General features: G+C 39.1%; 1 protein-coding gene across 3 annotated transcripts in view; it reads right to left on the bottom strand.

Moving 5' to 3' along the window:
* Positions 1–6,395: 6,395 nt before the first annotated feature.
* Positions 6,396–14,927, bottom strand: part of sorl1 (sortilin related receptor 1) — a 194,641-nt gene continuing 186,109 nt past the window's right edge. For 2 of the 3 annotated variants that reach the window (XM_023351415.1, XM_023351416.1), the window contains exons 46-48: positions 13,723–13,912; positions 13,318–13,530; positions 6,396–7,727 (exon numbers count right to left, since the gene is read on the bottom strand). In XM_023351415.1, coding sequence (XP_023207183.1) covers positions 7,660–7,727; positions 13,318–13,530; positions 13,723–13,912 — 471 coding nt within the window. In that variant the 3' untranslated portion in view covers positions 6,396–7,659. Of the gene's footprint in view, positions 7,728–13,317; positions 13,531–13,722; positions 13,913–14,927 lie in introns of those variants that run through there. The other variant, XR_002754350.1, reaches the window with a different exon arrangement.

Below are 14,927 nucleotides of genomic sequence, written 5' to 3'. Positions count from 1 at the left end.
CAGCCTTAACTTCACAATTAGGGACAGCCCAAGCCTCCAGGGGGCCCTAAGCAAAAATTGGTTTTGGGGCCCTCTATTTCAGCTAACAGTGTGGACCGGTTGGAATCAATAGTTAGAATATTAGATCATTCGCATAGTGCATAGTGGCTCATATTTTTTGCAACAGTAGGCAGACAAGAAAGAGGGCGAGGAGAGGGGGGGGACATGCGGTAAAGGTTGCCGGGACCGGGAGTCAAACCCGCGACGTCCGCGTCGAGGTCTAAGGCCTCCGCACGTGGGGCCTGCTAACCCCCTGTGCCACCACAGCACGCCCCCTATGCAGTGTTGTATAGTAACGAAGTAAAAATACTTCACTACTTTACTTAAGTATATTTTGGAGTACTTCATACTTTCCTCGAGTATGAACATTTTTGATGACTTTCACTTTTACTTCACTATATTTCCGAACTTAATCGCGTACTTTTACTCCGATACATTTTCAATGTGTGGTTTAGTTACTCGTTACAAAAAAGCGAGAGAGAGAAACGCAAGTGTTTTGATCCCACCTACTGATTAGCAAGTAGCAAGTCGGTAGCCTGCTTGCCTGGGCTTGTTCATCACCTCCAATAGGATACACCTGTTTCGCTTCTCCCATTAAACACAAAGCAAGTCTCGCAATCAGCAGCAGCCACATGGAGGAGGAGACGGAGACCACAGCAACTGCAACTACGTCGGACACGGCTCCAGGGGAACCACCAGCTGGTGATGAGAGCCCATGGCCTTATTTAAACACAATATACTCTTTAGTGGGTGTTAAAGATTCGTCGTACCGCATGCAGTTTATGTTATTCCTGCCCGAAGATGTGGAAATTCTATCTTACAAAAACTCCCCGTCCAACTTGAAGAAACACATCGAGGTAACGTCTTATGAAATGGTTATAATCCTCCTGTTTCAGTAACTATAGCTTGGTCACTAGGCACTACTGTATTGTGAAACGTTGACCGTAAATGAACTTTGTTTGGCATTGTTTCAGTTCCACACGTGGTGTATTTAGCTTAGGCCTAATGTTGACTGTAGCAGGCTACCTAGACTCCTCTGTTCAAGGGGGGGCAGAAGCCATAGCGATAGCAATTTAGACTGAATTTAACGAATATAGGAAAGGCATGCAAGTTCAAAACCAGGTTTACAGATGCCAATAAGCTGCATTTCCCTCCCAATTCTTTTTTTCTTTTGCATAATGACCAGTTGTGTGCACCACCTACTGACTGTAGGATTGACTGATTCACTGATTTGTGAAGTAGAGTAATCGTAACAGATCTTTCTCTTCATGTTGGCCGCATTTTCTGTACTATTTATTTTTCTCATTTTCAGCACTGACCTTACTTGAAGGGAAAACTTAAGGCTTACAAAAACTTTGTATTTTCTGTCCTGGAGGGTATACTAAGAAGCTGGTTCAGTTGTAAAGCAGGTTAAGTTAACCTTGTGCTATAGGTAAAGCACCTAATTTTCTTAACTAAATGATGCCTGCAGGTATATCTATTAGCAGGTTTAATTTTGCCTGCACTTGGTTGGGTACATTATTTTAAGTGTATTTGACAAGTTTACCAAAATATAAAAAATGTCATTCAAACTGCATTTGCTTTGTTTTACTTTTTACTTGTACTTTTCATTACATTACTTGAGTACATCCATTTTTACAGTAATTTCCATACTTAAGTACAAGAAGTTTCAGATACTTTAAGACTTTAACTCAAGTAACATTTCAGTCAGTGACTTCGACTTTTACCAAAGTCATATTTTGGAGAGGTACTTATACTTTTACTTGACTCTGAGATTTCAGTACTTTATACAACACTGCCCCTATGCATGTATAATATAGGATACATTTATCGGCCAGTCGATTTCTGGGCACCGATTTCCTTATTTTTGGGGGATCAGTGATCTGCATTAGCAGATTACCGATATAAGTATTACTTATATGTGAAGCCCATCTTATCTACTGATCTTATTATTGTCAGCAAAAGTTTAAAAATCAGTCTCTGTCCTCTTCTGCTATACAGTGAGAGGTTTGACTGACAGACTGGCCAATCAGGTCATGTCTGAACATTTACAGTTAACAGTATTCACCCCACTTTGCCAACTCAGCAACTTTCTTGCTATATTTAGCGGCATTTCAGACAAAAAGATTGATATCGGCCAAAATCAAAATCGTCAGGTCAGGATTTTTAAAGATTGGCAACTGGGAATCGGCCAGAAAACAACAATCGGTGCAGCCCTACACACATATTCATGACATTCTATGATTAAATTAATTTCTCTTAAGCGTAACTCACCTGGTGTAAAAATTTAATTAACAGAAGTTTCACATAACTTAGAAGTTGATGTAAAAATATTGTTTGTTTTAGCTACATAAATGATCAGCAGCAAACAACATATCACCAACTACAGCTTAAAGCAGCTCATTGATACATTAATGCAGTATCCATGTAGCCTGATGTAAAACATTTTGTTAGACAATATCAAACATTGAGAAGTTTTAATTATTGTTATCAAATGCTGTTTTGAAGCCAAAAAACCTCAGAAATATACAAAGCCAAGCAGGAGAACCAACTAATTTCAAGTTAAAACTCAGCTTCACTAAGACGCTAGCATAAATGTTTGGCTGTTGAACTTTGAATGTTCAAGGTCGCTATCAAGCTAATTTTCTATTAGCAGCTTCAAAGATCTTTTTTTATAAACATTACATTACAAAGACATATTAAAACATACCTTTATCTTGGCTTTTTTCTAGTCTTCCTCTTTCCTCTCTTACTCAAGGATAAGTCCTTTTTTGAGGACTTTTGTTTTGCTAACTTATCGTATCTAGTTTTTTTCTGCCACCCCATCGTTAGCTCCCTGTTGTCGAGTGCATTACCACAATTGAAATTTAAAAGAAAAAAAAAACACGCTTAGAGCGTTCTTGAAGGGACGGGTGCCCAAGCTACCTGTATTGGAGGGGAGATCGGCTGGCAGGAGGGGAGCCCAATCAGTGCTGTTCCTCTGTTATTGATCATTTCATACACAAACAACTGTTAAGTACATAAAATGCTGATTAGAAAGAAAAAAAAATTGCGCCCCCGCTAGTGCAGCTCCCCTTTGCATTGGGGTCTCAAACTCCAGTCCTCGAGGGCCGCAGTCCTGCAACTTTTAGATGCTGCTGCACCACACCTGAACAGAATAATTAGGTCAATAAGGCTCTGGAAAACTGATCTACACAAGGAGGAAGTAATTAAGTCATTTCATTCCAGTGTTTTGTACCTGTGGCACATCTAAAACCTGCAGGACTGCGGCCCTCGAGACCTGGAGTTTGAGACCAGTGCAGCGCCACTGCCTACCATGGCCACCAGGAGGCCCCCAAGATAATTTTTTTTATTTTTGTCCATAGATTATTTCTGCACACATCATCAAATATATATTACTGTAAAAACAATAATATATGAAATTGTGTGTTTTTTGTTATTATAATGACATAGAAATCGTTACTATCTCCCCGGTGGCCCCGGGGCTCTAAGCGGCTGATTAGTTTGCTTGTGCCTTGGGCCGGCCCTGATCACAATCCTTTCTGCTTGTTTTACAATAGGAAACAGTAAAGTTTATGAATTTTTGGTGGATGTTTATAGAGTACTGAAAGTAGGATGCAAGGATGAAAAGAAAGACACAGAGTGAAAGAAGTAAGAACACAAAGAATAACAATGGGATGAACCAAGAACAGTCATAAAGGAGTAAGAAATGGAAGAATAGACAAAACTAAGACCAATGTCAGAACAAATGATACAAGAGCTTAGACATATTTTTCCATATTTTCTTTTGCCATACTTCTGGAAAATGGTGAACTAAAATTCCAGACTGCGTAGGAACCCTGAATTAATGTCACAACTGAGCGCTGATGTCAAGAGGAACCAAACAGTTCTGAGCTAGTGAATGGACACTCTATATTCACAGCTGGAGTTTTACAGAGCGTTTTACTCTGTAGACATAAAGGCTGTCAGCTCGACTTCTATATTTTTTCTTTAAGCAAAGACAGGTGGTAACACTAGCATAGCAAGCTGGGTTGATGCTTTGGAAAGAACACATTTAAAAATACAGTTATGAAGACTTCATGAATGAAAGAAAGCAGGACACCACAAATTTCAAATGGCTCAGGCCCGAAGGCAAAACACAAACATCAGCAAACAGTGTGGGGGAGCTGGAGGTGTGGTGTAGATATGAACACAGGCCTGTTTTCTTTTTTCCTTCTTATTCTGGATGTGAACTTGTTTACAGGTATTCTGTTTACATAGACAAAGGAAAGACATCTCTGAACAATCAACAACAGCAGACTGTTGACTAGACATGACTAGACAGAACCACTTCGTCTCCCCTAAATGGCATGCCCTGGGTGGGTGCAGTTTGTTACGCTGTTTTATGGTCCGGCGTATTCAGAGCAGCATTTTCACCAGTTTTCACTGGGCAGGTACCCTTAAACCCAAATGCCTAATATTGCATCAGAATCGTGCGATGGCAAATGTGACGCAGTAGTGTGTCTCGTGGTTGTTGAAAGCAGTGATGGTTTTTTTGTCCTCCAGGAAATGGACTGTGATATGTGAAGCTGGCAGCTCCACCCTGACCGTACTGTACCGTTGTACATGGTGGGGTACTGGGATGCTTTTATAATGAAAACAGACATCAAACTGTTCCATACTGCTCAGTGGAGATGAGGCAATAGAGAGGCGGAACGTTCTGATCTCAGTGATTTGAATCCTTTGATGGCTCTGATGAAGTTGAAGTCTGGATGGAGTTAAATAGAACATTCAACTGTTTATCTAAGTGTTGTGTGGACAGGTTATGAATAGTTAGTATGACTATGCCATTTCTGAGACTTGACAGAGCAGCACTGTGCTTTGATGCGAGTCCTGCTCTAACTTGACATTAGCACAAAGAGGCAGTCAAAACATCTTACATCTTACCCAAACTCTGGTGAAGTCCTGGTAAAAGGTAGTGAGCCATAACTATCTTATGTGCCATAGATAACTCTCTTGCTGTTTTAATTTATTATCAATCCAGGTTACTTGGTTCTGATGGCAGGATTTCTACTGTTTTCACATGTCATAGAAGTGAGCACTATGAAACTTATATTTGCATCAGTCTGTTATTTACAATGAACATGTTGATTATTTACACAGGGTACTGAGGTAGGAAGAAATGCACCACTTCTTATCTTCCAGGTGGTGGAAGAAACAGACTGAGAAAAGAACATGTGATTCAATACCAGTCCAATTAACCAGTAAAAAAGAAAAGTAAAAATCACATTGCGATTAAGTGTACTCTATGTTATTGATAGGGTATTACTCTGAAGTCTTAAAGGTTTATAATGAATGAAAAACAATATTTTTGAGACTTGGGTTATCTCAGGATGAGCCAATGCTTGACTAACCATTAGCTTTATGATCCAATACCAACTCATTAAGTACTTATCAGCATTATAAAAGCTACAGTATATAACTTTAATAAATGTCTTTTAAATATTTGTTAAGTGTCACCATGTTGTGACAGTATGAGACAGATAATCTGAAAAAAAAAATCAAAACTCCTCTGCCCGCTCCCTGTGGTCTTAGTGTCATTTAGAAATGCACTGCTTGGTCTGAAAGAACCAATCAGAGCCAGGAGGAGGGCCTAAGTGCTGAGAATCAGTCTTATGTACACAATGTTCAATGCGATAATGGTGGAGAAACAACATACTGCTACATAAAAACTATCTGCTGTCATCAGTGGCGCTAACTAGCATTCATGGCAAACTAAATCGAGTGCAAGAGGGAGAGTGTGAGCAGAGTGCACATGAGAGTGATTGACAGATCTAAGCCCCTCCTCCTGGCTCTGATTGGTTAGTTCTGACCCAGTGGTGTATTTCTGCAGATGGCTGTAGGAGCAGAGTGAAGAGTCAGAGGAGACCAATTTTTTTATTACAATCTGTCTCAGATTGTGCTGTGTGTGTATATATATATATACTGTATATATACTGTATATACAGTACAGACCAAAAGTTTAGACACACCTTTTAATTCAATGAGTTTCCTTTATTTTCATGACTATTGACATTGTAGATTCACACTGAAGGCATCAAAACTATGAATAACACATGTGGAAATATGCACTAAACAAAAAAGTGTAAAACAACTGAAAATACCCCTTATATTCTAGTTTCTTCAAAGTAACAACCTTTTCCTGTGATTACTGCTTTGCACACACTCTGCATTTTCTTGATGAGCTTCAAGAGGTCGTCACCTGAAATGGTTTTCACTTCATAGGTGTGCCCTGTCAGGTTAATAAGTGGGATTTCTTGCCTTATAAATAGTCATGAAAATAAAGAAAACCCATTGAATCAGAAGGTGTGTCCAAACTTTTGGTCTGTACTGTATATATATATATATATATATTATAAAAGTTATATACTGCAGCTGTAAACTGCTCATATTAAAAGTTCCAAACTATCCATTTTGAGGAGCTACTGCAGGAGATGTTACCTGCTCATAACCTCTCCACAGAACACGATTCAAACGATCCCATTAAGGTCTTGACTTTGTCACCTAATCAGTGACAGAAACCTGCTTGAGCCACCCAAAGCTCTTTAAAAAACTGATCATCAGTAAACGTCCATTTGAGAAAAAGCCGTGGTAGTGGCTATGATGCTGCGCTGGTGTCCGCTCTGACACAGTTCCCTGAGAACCCTGAACTCACTTGCTCTATGATCACAGCTAAGGCAAAAATGCTCGGGACAATAATTTGTCATCCTGAAGGATTAAAAAAAACCAAAACAACCAAAATACACATTTTACATAATGATATGGTACAGCATTACAAGGAGACGATCTTAAAAAGTCAATATTTACAAATAGGTAAGATGATTTTTGCAAAGCATGGAGGCCAAATGTCAGGCTTATTCTCCAATCCCTGCCTGTGTGTTTGACTCTACAAAAAACAGTGTGCTGGTGGTAAAATGGAAAAGTGTTTCTCTATGTACACTATGTCCAGTGACAGACATGTTGGGGTGTACTGGCGGATTCTTCTGCAAATACGGAACATGATCCACAGTGAATTCTTCCAGCTGCCTCACATGGGGCACCAAATATGGACATGCTTATATAGTACAACATATACTTCAAGAGTACACATTGCACTACTAAAACATCTACCTTTTACTGACCTGAAGCTAGTTTTTTCGTCTCCCTTTTTCTCTCTCTAAATTTTCCGTTTACTTATTTTGGCTTTAAACAATGCCAGTGCAGAGTTTAAATTCCAGATTGGGTCTTTCATTCGCCAGACAAACTCCGATCATTCACGGTTTTCTTCTGTTTCTACTTTTTCCTCCAAGTACTTTTTCTGGCCCCACATCATACACATATATTTAACATTACAAAAAATAAGTTACTGCGCCTCCAAAAAAGTGCATTGTACCCTTGAAAAATATTAATCTTTTAAGATATTCTCATTTTTCTTTATGTTTCCTGCCAAGTGGATGGATTCCAGTTGATGCAAGTTTCCACATGTTATCCTGACGCTTCGATGTGCAGGCACCACTGATGGGGAGTGCCGGGGGCTCAGGGAGGGGAAAAGGGTACACAAGGAGCAGGAGGGGGGGCGGGTGTAGTAAAAGAGATGTTCTGCTATGCAATAACCATGGGAACATCATCGGAGAAACCACTGATCATCGGAGCATCTTCATCATCATCACCTAAGCAAAAGAAAAGAGAACACTTCAGATATAATTTATGTATCTAGAAGTGAGGCACTCATGGTGGCCTCATGTTGGCATAGCTCTCTTAGTTCTGGTTTGTTCTTTTTGCAGACTTAAGTCCACAATTTTTTGCTTGGGTTTTTTTTCTTTTTTTTATAACTGAGAGCAGATGATTGGCATAACCAGAATTCAAATAATCCCTGAACTATGACCCCAAATCCTAAAGGTGTTGAAATATGGAGTGAAAACAGCCTCAAAATACCGATATTGTGTGTGTAATAGAACTAAAACATGCAAGATGCCGGCCCTCGAGGACCGACTTTGGGCACCCCTGGTGTAGAGACAAATTTTGAAAAGTGAGACACACAGAAAAAAGTCAGATGTATACATTTCCTTTATACATCCAAATATGAAGGAAAAAGAGAGCAGCTGCTGGTCCGCCCCGTCCCCACCCATAACATGTAAATAACTATAAATACCCGGAAAGGTGCCACCACAATGGCAACGCTCTCTTTTTGTAGTAATATAAGTATTTATAATAACAATATATATTTTCTTTAAAAGTTGCTTTCAGGTCAAAAAGTTACCTGAGAAAAAAGAAAAACAATACATTTTACAGGAAAAATGCAAATAGAAAAAAGGGAATTAAGAAAGACAATGTTGATTAATGCAAATAGAAATGCTTGTTTTAACAGCAGAGCATTCAGCTAAAGACAGATAGCCACTATATTTATTAGGCATTTTTGCTGATACAAGTTGCACATTTACAGAATAGAGATGCTTTCTATTCACAAAGCTGGCATGGCTCAACTGAAGGATGATTGTCTGACCAGCAGCTCCAGCTGCACCAGCACCATTAACGCTTTCTTTTTGAGGCAGGGACAAGTTTGTTAGAGAATGATCACTCTGAGTAATAAAACACCAACATGTGCCAATTGATCCACATGATCTCTGAACACATGCTCCCTATACAAATCCTTCTATTGGCAATTTTCTCCATCAAACCCAAAGCATTCCACAATTACTTAAGCGCACTTTGGCACACCTAATCATATACATGTGATTGTCTACACACACCTTGATTACTTTAAAAATATTAAAAACTGACCTGTTTGGAGTTAATCTGCTGATACAACCCCATTTTTCTTTTGCAGTGAGAATGAAATTACTCCACAGGTAACATGCACTAGAGCACACAGACCAATGCATTGCATCATTATGTGACAAAATCTGAGGAAACATACTATTTGCATTTGAGTGGGGTTTTCTGATCCTTTTATTTTATGTGTGTGTTATGTTACTGACAAGGATGCATGTAATTCAGTTTCATTGTTTAAGTTTAAACAATAAAAAATGTAAATAATTTAAAAACAGGTTGCGATGCTACTTGGTCTAAATAATATGAAACGTAGTCAGATTTCAGTGACTTTAGGTGAGTTTTAGTGCTTTGTAGTTTGTTATTGTCCACAAAGAAAGTTTGTGTGGCTGCCGCACATTTTCACTGCAGGACAAAGTTTGTGTATATTTACGCAAATTTCTCAAATGACAATGACAATACATAATATTGTATGTATTGCCATACAATACAATATTTATTGTGATACAATAAATAGATACAATTTGTATTTGTTATGTTATACATTGTTATGTATTTGCATTGCATAACAATGTAAATGCAAACTCTCAGAGGTCAATTATGGAGGAATTTTTCTGCCATAATCCAAGAGCATACATTTTCAGTCTGAAAACAGGATGTCATGTCTTTTGTTCTCATAACTTTAAATATTTCTTACATATATTCTTACATTTTTGAAAGCACGACTTTGTGTCTTTCTTCTCAAAACTTGTAATGCTTGTATTCAAAACGTCTCTTCTGCTCGGACTCTCTGCTCACTTATGAAATATGTTCTGTAGTACACTAAACATCCGCCAGCAGTGTGCTACTGATCGCTAACAGCTACTGATCTTAGGCAGGATTTTGTTCACCCAACCAAAGACAACATAGTCACGACATGATATCTATCTATCTATCTATCTATCTATCTATCTATCTATCTATCTATCTATCTATCTATCTATCTATCTATCTATCTATCTATCTATCTATCTATCTATCTATCTATCTATCTATCTATCTATCTATCTATCTATCTATCTATCTATCTATCTATCTACAGACAGACAGAGAGACAGACAGAGATATCATGTCGTACCCATGTTATATTTGGTTGAGTAAACAAAATCCTGCCTAAGATGACCCTAAACCTGACCCTTGATACACAGACGAGATGGAAGCTACAAGCAAGCGGTGAACAAAGATGCCGGCTTTTCTTTGCATCAGTTTCAATATTCAGAGGAGGCTTGTTGGAGCAGTGTGCTTCAATTGTTTGTCATTTTGATATTGTTGCATCTGAATTTTCCTCATTGGGAGATACTAAAACATATTATATGATATTCTATTATTGTAAAATGGCTAGATATCAGTTCTCTAATTCAACAGCTATGAATAATTAATTGCTAACGTTAGCTGGAGGAGATAGGCACCAGCACCTCCCGACCCCACTAGAGACAAGGGTGTAAGAAAATGGATGGATGGATGGAATAATTAATTGTACAGGACATAAAAACATACAACAAACCTGAAGAATACAAGAGTGGTATTTTACCCATGGCTGTATGTCTGCATAGGTCTAAAACTTACAAGTAATTACGCTTTTCTTTGATTTACACAACTATTCCAGTTATTTATAATTGTGTATGTCTGGATGGAAAAAAAAAAATGTTAGTATACATATAAAGTAAGGTGTCTGTTTTAGATAAGTTCTTCTAATGTCCACATTAGTAACTCTGTGTTATTTATCTACATTTATGTGCTATAAGCTATAACATCTGATTACTTTTCCCAGGGAGCAGAAGAAGAGGAACGTGATTGACACGATGGTGAACAATGAGAGGAACCGTCAAAACAACTGGATCTCCTTCAGGAGGAAACAGCTACTAGCAGAGATGGTAGAGCTCCATGGAGAAGAGTTAAGGCAAGCAAAAGAAGAAAAAATGCTGTTTTGCATTTCCTTCTTCCTAGACTTTCAATGAAGAAAGTCTCTTTTTTATACCCACTCCACACATTATAACACATTATACACAGTGTAGTTTGTATGGCATCAAGGTCCTAATACAATCCTCCCAAAAATGTGAGGAGCCTTAGAGTGAAAATAACATTATATTATTATTTTATCAGTCACCAGTGGCTAGTTCCATCTTCAATGCAGTGGTATACTGCGGTGCTGCAATGAAGGTGAAAGACTCAAACTGACTTAACAAATTAATAAGAAAGGCTGAGTCAATTGTAGGGATCAAGCTGGGTCCACTGGAAGAGGTGATGAGAGACAGAATGCTGAAGAAGATCAGAAGTATAACCACCTCTACAACATGGTGGACATCCCGAGGAGCAGACATGGCCCAAGATTACTATAGCCCAGATGTGATAAAGAACGCTAGAGCGTTCTGCCCGAGGCTATCAGACTGTATAATTCATACTAGAGCTGTGCATTTTAAATGTTGATTATATATTTCATGTACTGAGCAATATGTGTGTCCTTAGGACTATCATTATATGCTCATTGTTATTTATTATTGTTGTTATTGTGTGCAATGTTGGGACAAACTAAATCCCCCCCCTTTAGGGAATCAATAAAGTATTATTATTATTATTATTATTATTATTATTATTATTATTATTATTATTATATAATGTAAATATTTCATTGACACTTAACATTGTAGATTACCAATGAAGGCATCCAAAATGGAACATACATTATTCAGCAAACCAAACATTTTGACATTATTATCAGGGTTGCTCCACATGACCCCAAAATACAAGTCATGTTTTTGCTAATTTCTATTTTGTACAACATCCTTCTATCCACTCACTGTTAGCTGTCTTCTTGGAGAATCTTCAATGTAAGAAAGTGAGAAGATGTGACCAAAACCCGTAGTCTTAATTAATGATAAACAAGATTAAGTTTAAACTTTTAAGCCCCTGATTAATTCTTAGTGACCAAAATGTGAAAACATGGAAGGTTTAATCAAAACTAGAATAGCTCAGATTAGAAGGACTACAGCTTTATTTGTTTTCAGTGCAACTTGAACTTTAGATGAATCACAATTAAACATATTGAGAAATTAAAAACAACAGATTGTTAATGCACTTCAACTCTGTGAGAACATCAGAAGCATTTTTTTAAAATTATAAATGTTTCATCAACACCTTGAGCTCATGCCTGCTCCATAAAGGTGAAGGTCTCTGGACATCCTGAAGGTAACACAGACTGGCAGTCAGGAAGACGGACACTGATGAGACATGCTACAACTCAGAGGCTGCAGAAATAACCACACTGATGATCTGCGGTGACAGTTTACCAACATCTGAAAACACATTGAAATATATTATGAATGTGCGGCACTAACATGCAATTCTGACACTTTAAGTTATTTGCGACACCCTGGATAAAATTAGCACGTGTATATTCGGCACTGTATTACAAGTTTTATAATACTATAATACACAAATCATCATTAGCTTACCCTGCAATGTCTGAGCCACCTGCTTTCCTCCCACTGCAAGGTGGAGATCAGCTGTCATTCTCACCACAATCGCAGGATTCCTCCCACTGAGCATTTTCTTGAGATCTCAGAAAAATCACAATCAGGCTATAAAAAATTGCTCAGCTCTCTCTCTTCTTCTTTTGTCTCAGAAAAACAACAACTCGCGTTAGGACGCATTTTAACAAAGCACAACACATAGCGCCTGGAGGCGGGGCGCTATACCCCTGACCGCCAGGAGGTGTCATGCAGCTATGGAGTCGAACCGGGCCTGTGGAAACGCGTTCACTCCGAAGCAGAGCGGAGCCCAGGCAGGCCGAGCTGGAGTAGAGCCAGTGAAAAAGGGGTGTAAGTGGGAAAAAGGGGTATCAGAGGAAGGTGGGATATTTGTATGGCTGGAGACAGGAGACTATGATGATGAGTTGAAGAACCTGTTGAAGAATGTGTTCAGCTCATTTGCTCTGTCCAGACTTCCATTGATCTGATCCTCCTTTTGCTTGAAGCCTGTGATCTTCTTCATCCCTGACCACACATCTGTGAGATCGTTCCTCTGAAGGTTGTTCTCCAGCTTCTTCCTGTACTTCTCCTTGCTGTCTCTAATCTTGACTTTTAACTGATTCTGTATACTCCCCAATAACTCCTTGTTTTGCTTGTTTAAAGGCTCTTTTTTCTTGTTTAAAATTTCCATTAGGCCACTGGTGATCCAGGGTTTGTTTTCCAGGGTTACCATGGATATATTTAAAGGATTTCTCAAACAAGCATGATAGAATCAAAGCAACACTCCAGGTATGTTTTTGATGAGGGAATAACATTATAACATGATAGAAAGCTCAAAAAAGTTGATTTTTCATCATTATGCCCTTTAAAAACAACCTTTTTCTTCCACTCTACATTTGGTGCTATTTTGATTTATCACATAAAATTCCCCCAAAATGTACCAAACTTGATTTAACTTGCTATGTGTAGAATCCTTTACAGTTACCTAATTCATCCCCAGAGGAAAAGATGGCAGAACCAAGGCGTGAGTTGTAGTGGGAGTTGGCAAAGGCAGTGAAGTTGTTCTGCAACCGGCGGTGTCGTATATAGAGCGCCACTAGGCCACTGCCCACGACCACCACCAGCAGAAAGAGGACAGGAACCACCACTGATGCCATATCTCTGGAATGGTTCTCACTGCGGGATGCATCGCTGCTCCCTAAACAGGTGGGAAAAACAACATCAAGAAAAGGAAATTAAGATTTCTCTTTCTAATGCATGGGATGTTTGACATGATCAAAAGTAGCATACAAGTTGAGTATTTATCATGTGGTTTGCGCTCCTCATTAAACCCAGCTTCATCAATCTGTGCGATAACCCTTCCCTGGAGGTTCTAGAGGATCACCCGTACCTGTCTGTTGGTTGTAGAGCAAGAGTGCAGGTTCCCCACACAGCTGGCCACCCAGCAGGCACCTGGCCTGCACCGAGAATGTGTAGTTGTGTCCCACCAGCAGACTGCTGATGCGGAAGTAAGTTTCTGTGGTGTTTCCTAGATAAACTGTCTGGTTGGTCACACTGTCAACCACATGGACCTCATATCCCTGTGAACAACAGCAGTAGAATCTATCAGTAAATAAATCACACTGACTTACAAGCTTCAAGTGGTTGAACTTCTGTCTTTTTTTCATTAAGATTTTATTGGCTCTAGTGGCCTTTATTTAAGAGTGGTCAGACAGGAAGGTGGGTAATGAGAAAGGGAAAGGTCATGTGGCAAAGGTTGTGGACTTCGAGACGTGAGACTCGAGCCTATGACAGCAGTGTGAGGGACTAAAGCCCTCTGTATGTGGTTTGTGCGATACCCGTGTGCCCCCGCAAAAGGCCTGAACCTCTGTCTTCTGTCTTATCCCTCTTATCCCTTCTGTCCTTGTTCACACGGACAGATTTTTATGCCAGTTTTGTCCTGATCTTCCCCTTCCGACAATTTTAAGAACATCCAGATTATTGAGCTGCTTCCTATCATATTAGGAGATCTTCTTCCTGCCGTGTGTGGAATATTAACAAATCTGGTCCGCTCAGGAACGCTCACATTTAAAATCAGGGATATTCAACATATTGGATCGTCTTGTCCTGATATCGCAGTATGCGTGGTATTCCCCAAAAACAAACGACAACGCAACCTGTTGAATGTGATATATAGCCAATCAGAAAGGAAATGATGGAAACACAGAAAGGAATCAAAAATACAACAAAGACAAAATATCTGGCATGGCAACAAGAAAGGTGTATGTTGCATACATGTTTGTATTGGGGTTTTTTCTCTGTTAAATACAGTCCACAAGCTATCGCTTTCGGCCATGTTTATGTACTCTTAACTCACGTTTGGTCCTGAGATTTTGTAAAACTTCCCATCTGACAGCTGAATGTTGGGGAGTGAAATCAGTTTGTGTGTGGTGTGTTGCTCCAGCCATGTGACTTAACACCACACACTGTAGAACCAAACCTGTTAAGCTTTAGCAGGTTTGGTTCCTCTCAGGGGGACCACACAGTTATTATCATGTGTGGTCCCTCAGGTTTTGAAGATCGGCAGATAATTTAAAATCTTGTTGTGGGAACCAG

The sequence above is a fragment of the Xiphophorus maculatus genome, chromosome 18 (assembly GCF_002775205.1).
Source record: "Xiphophorus maculatus strain JP 163 A chromosome 18, X_maculatus-5.0-male, whole genome shotgun sequence".
NCBI classification, from domain to species: Eukaryota; Metazoa; Chordata; class Actinopteri; order Cyprinodontiformes; family Poeciliidae; genus Xiphophorus; species Xiphophorus maculatus.
The sequence above is the reverse complement of the archived record's forward strand: the minus strand, read 5'-3'. Positions and strand labels throughout refer to the sequence as shown.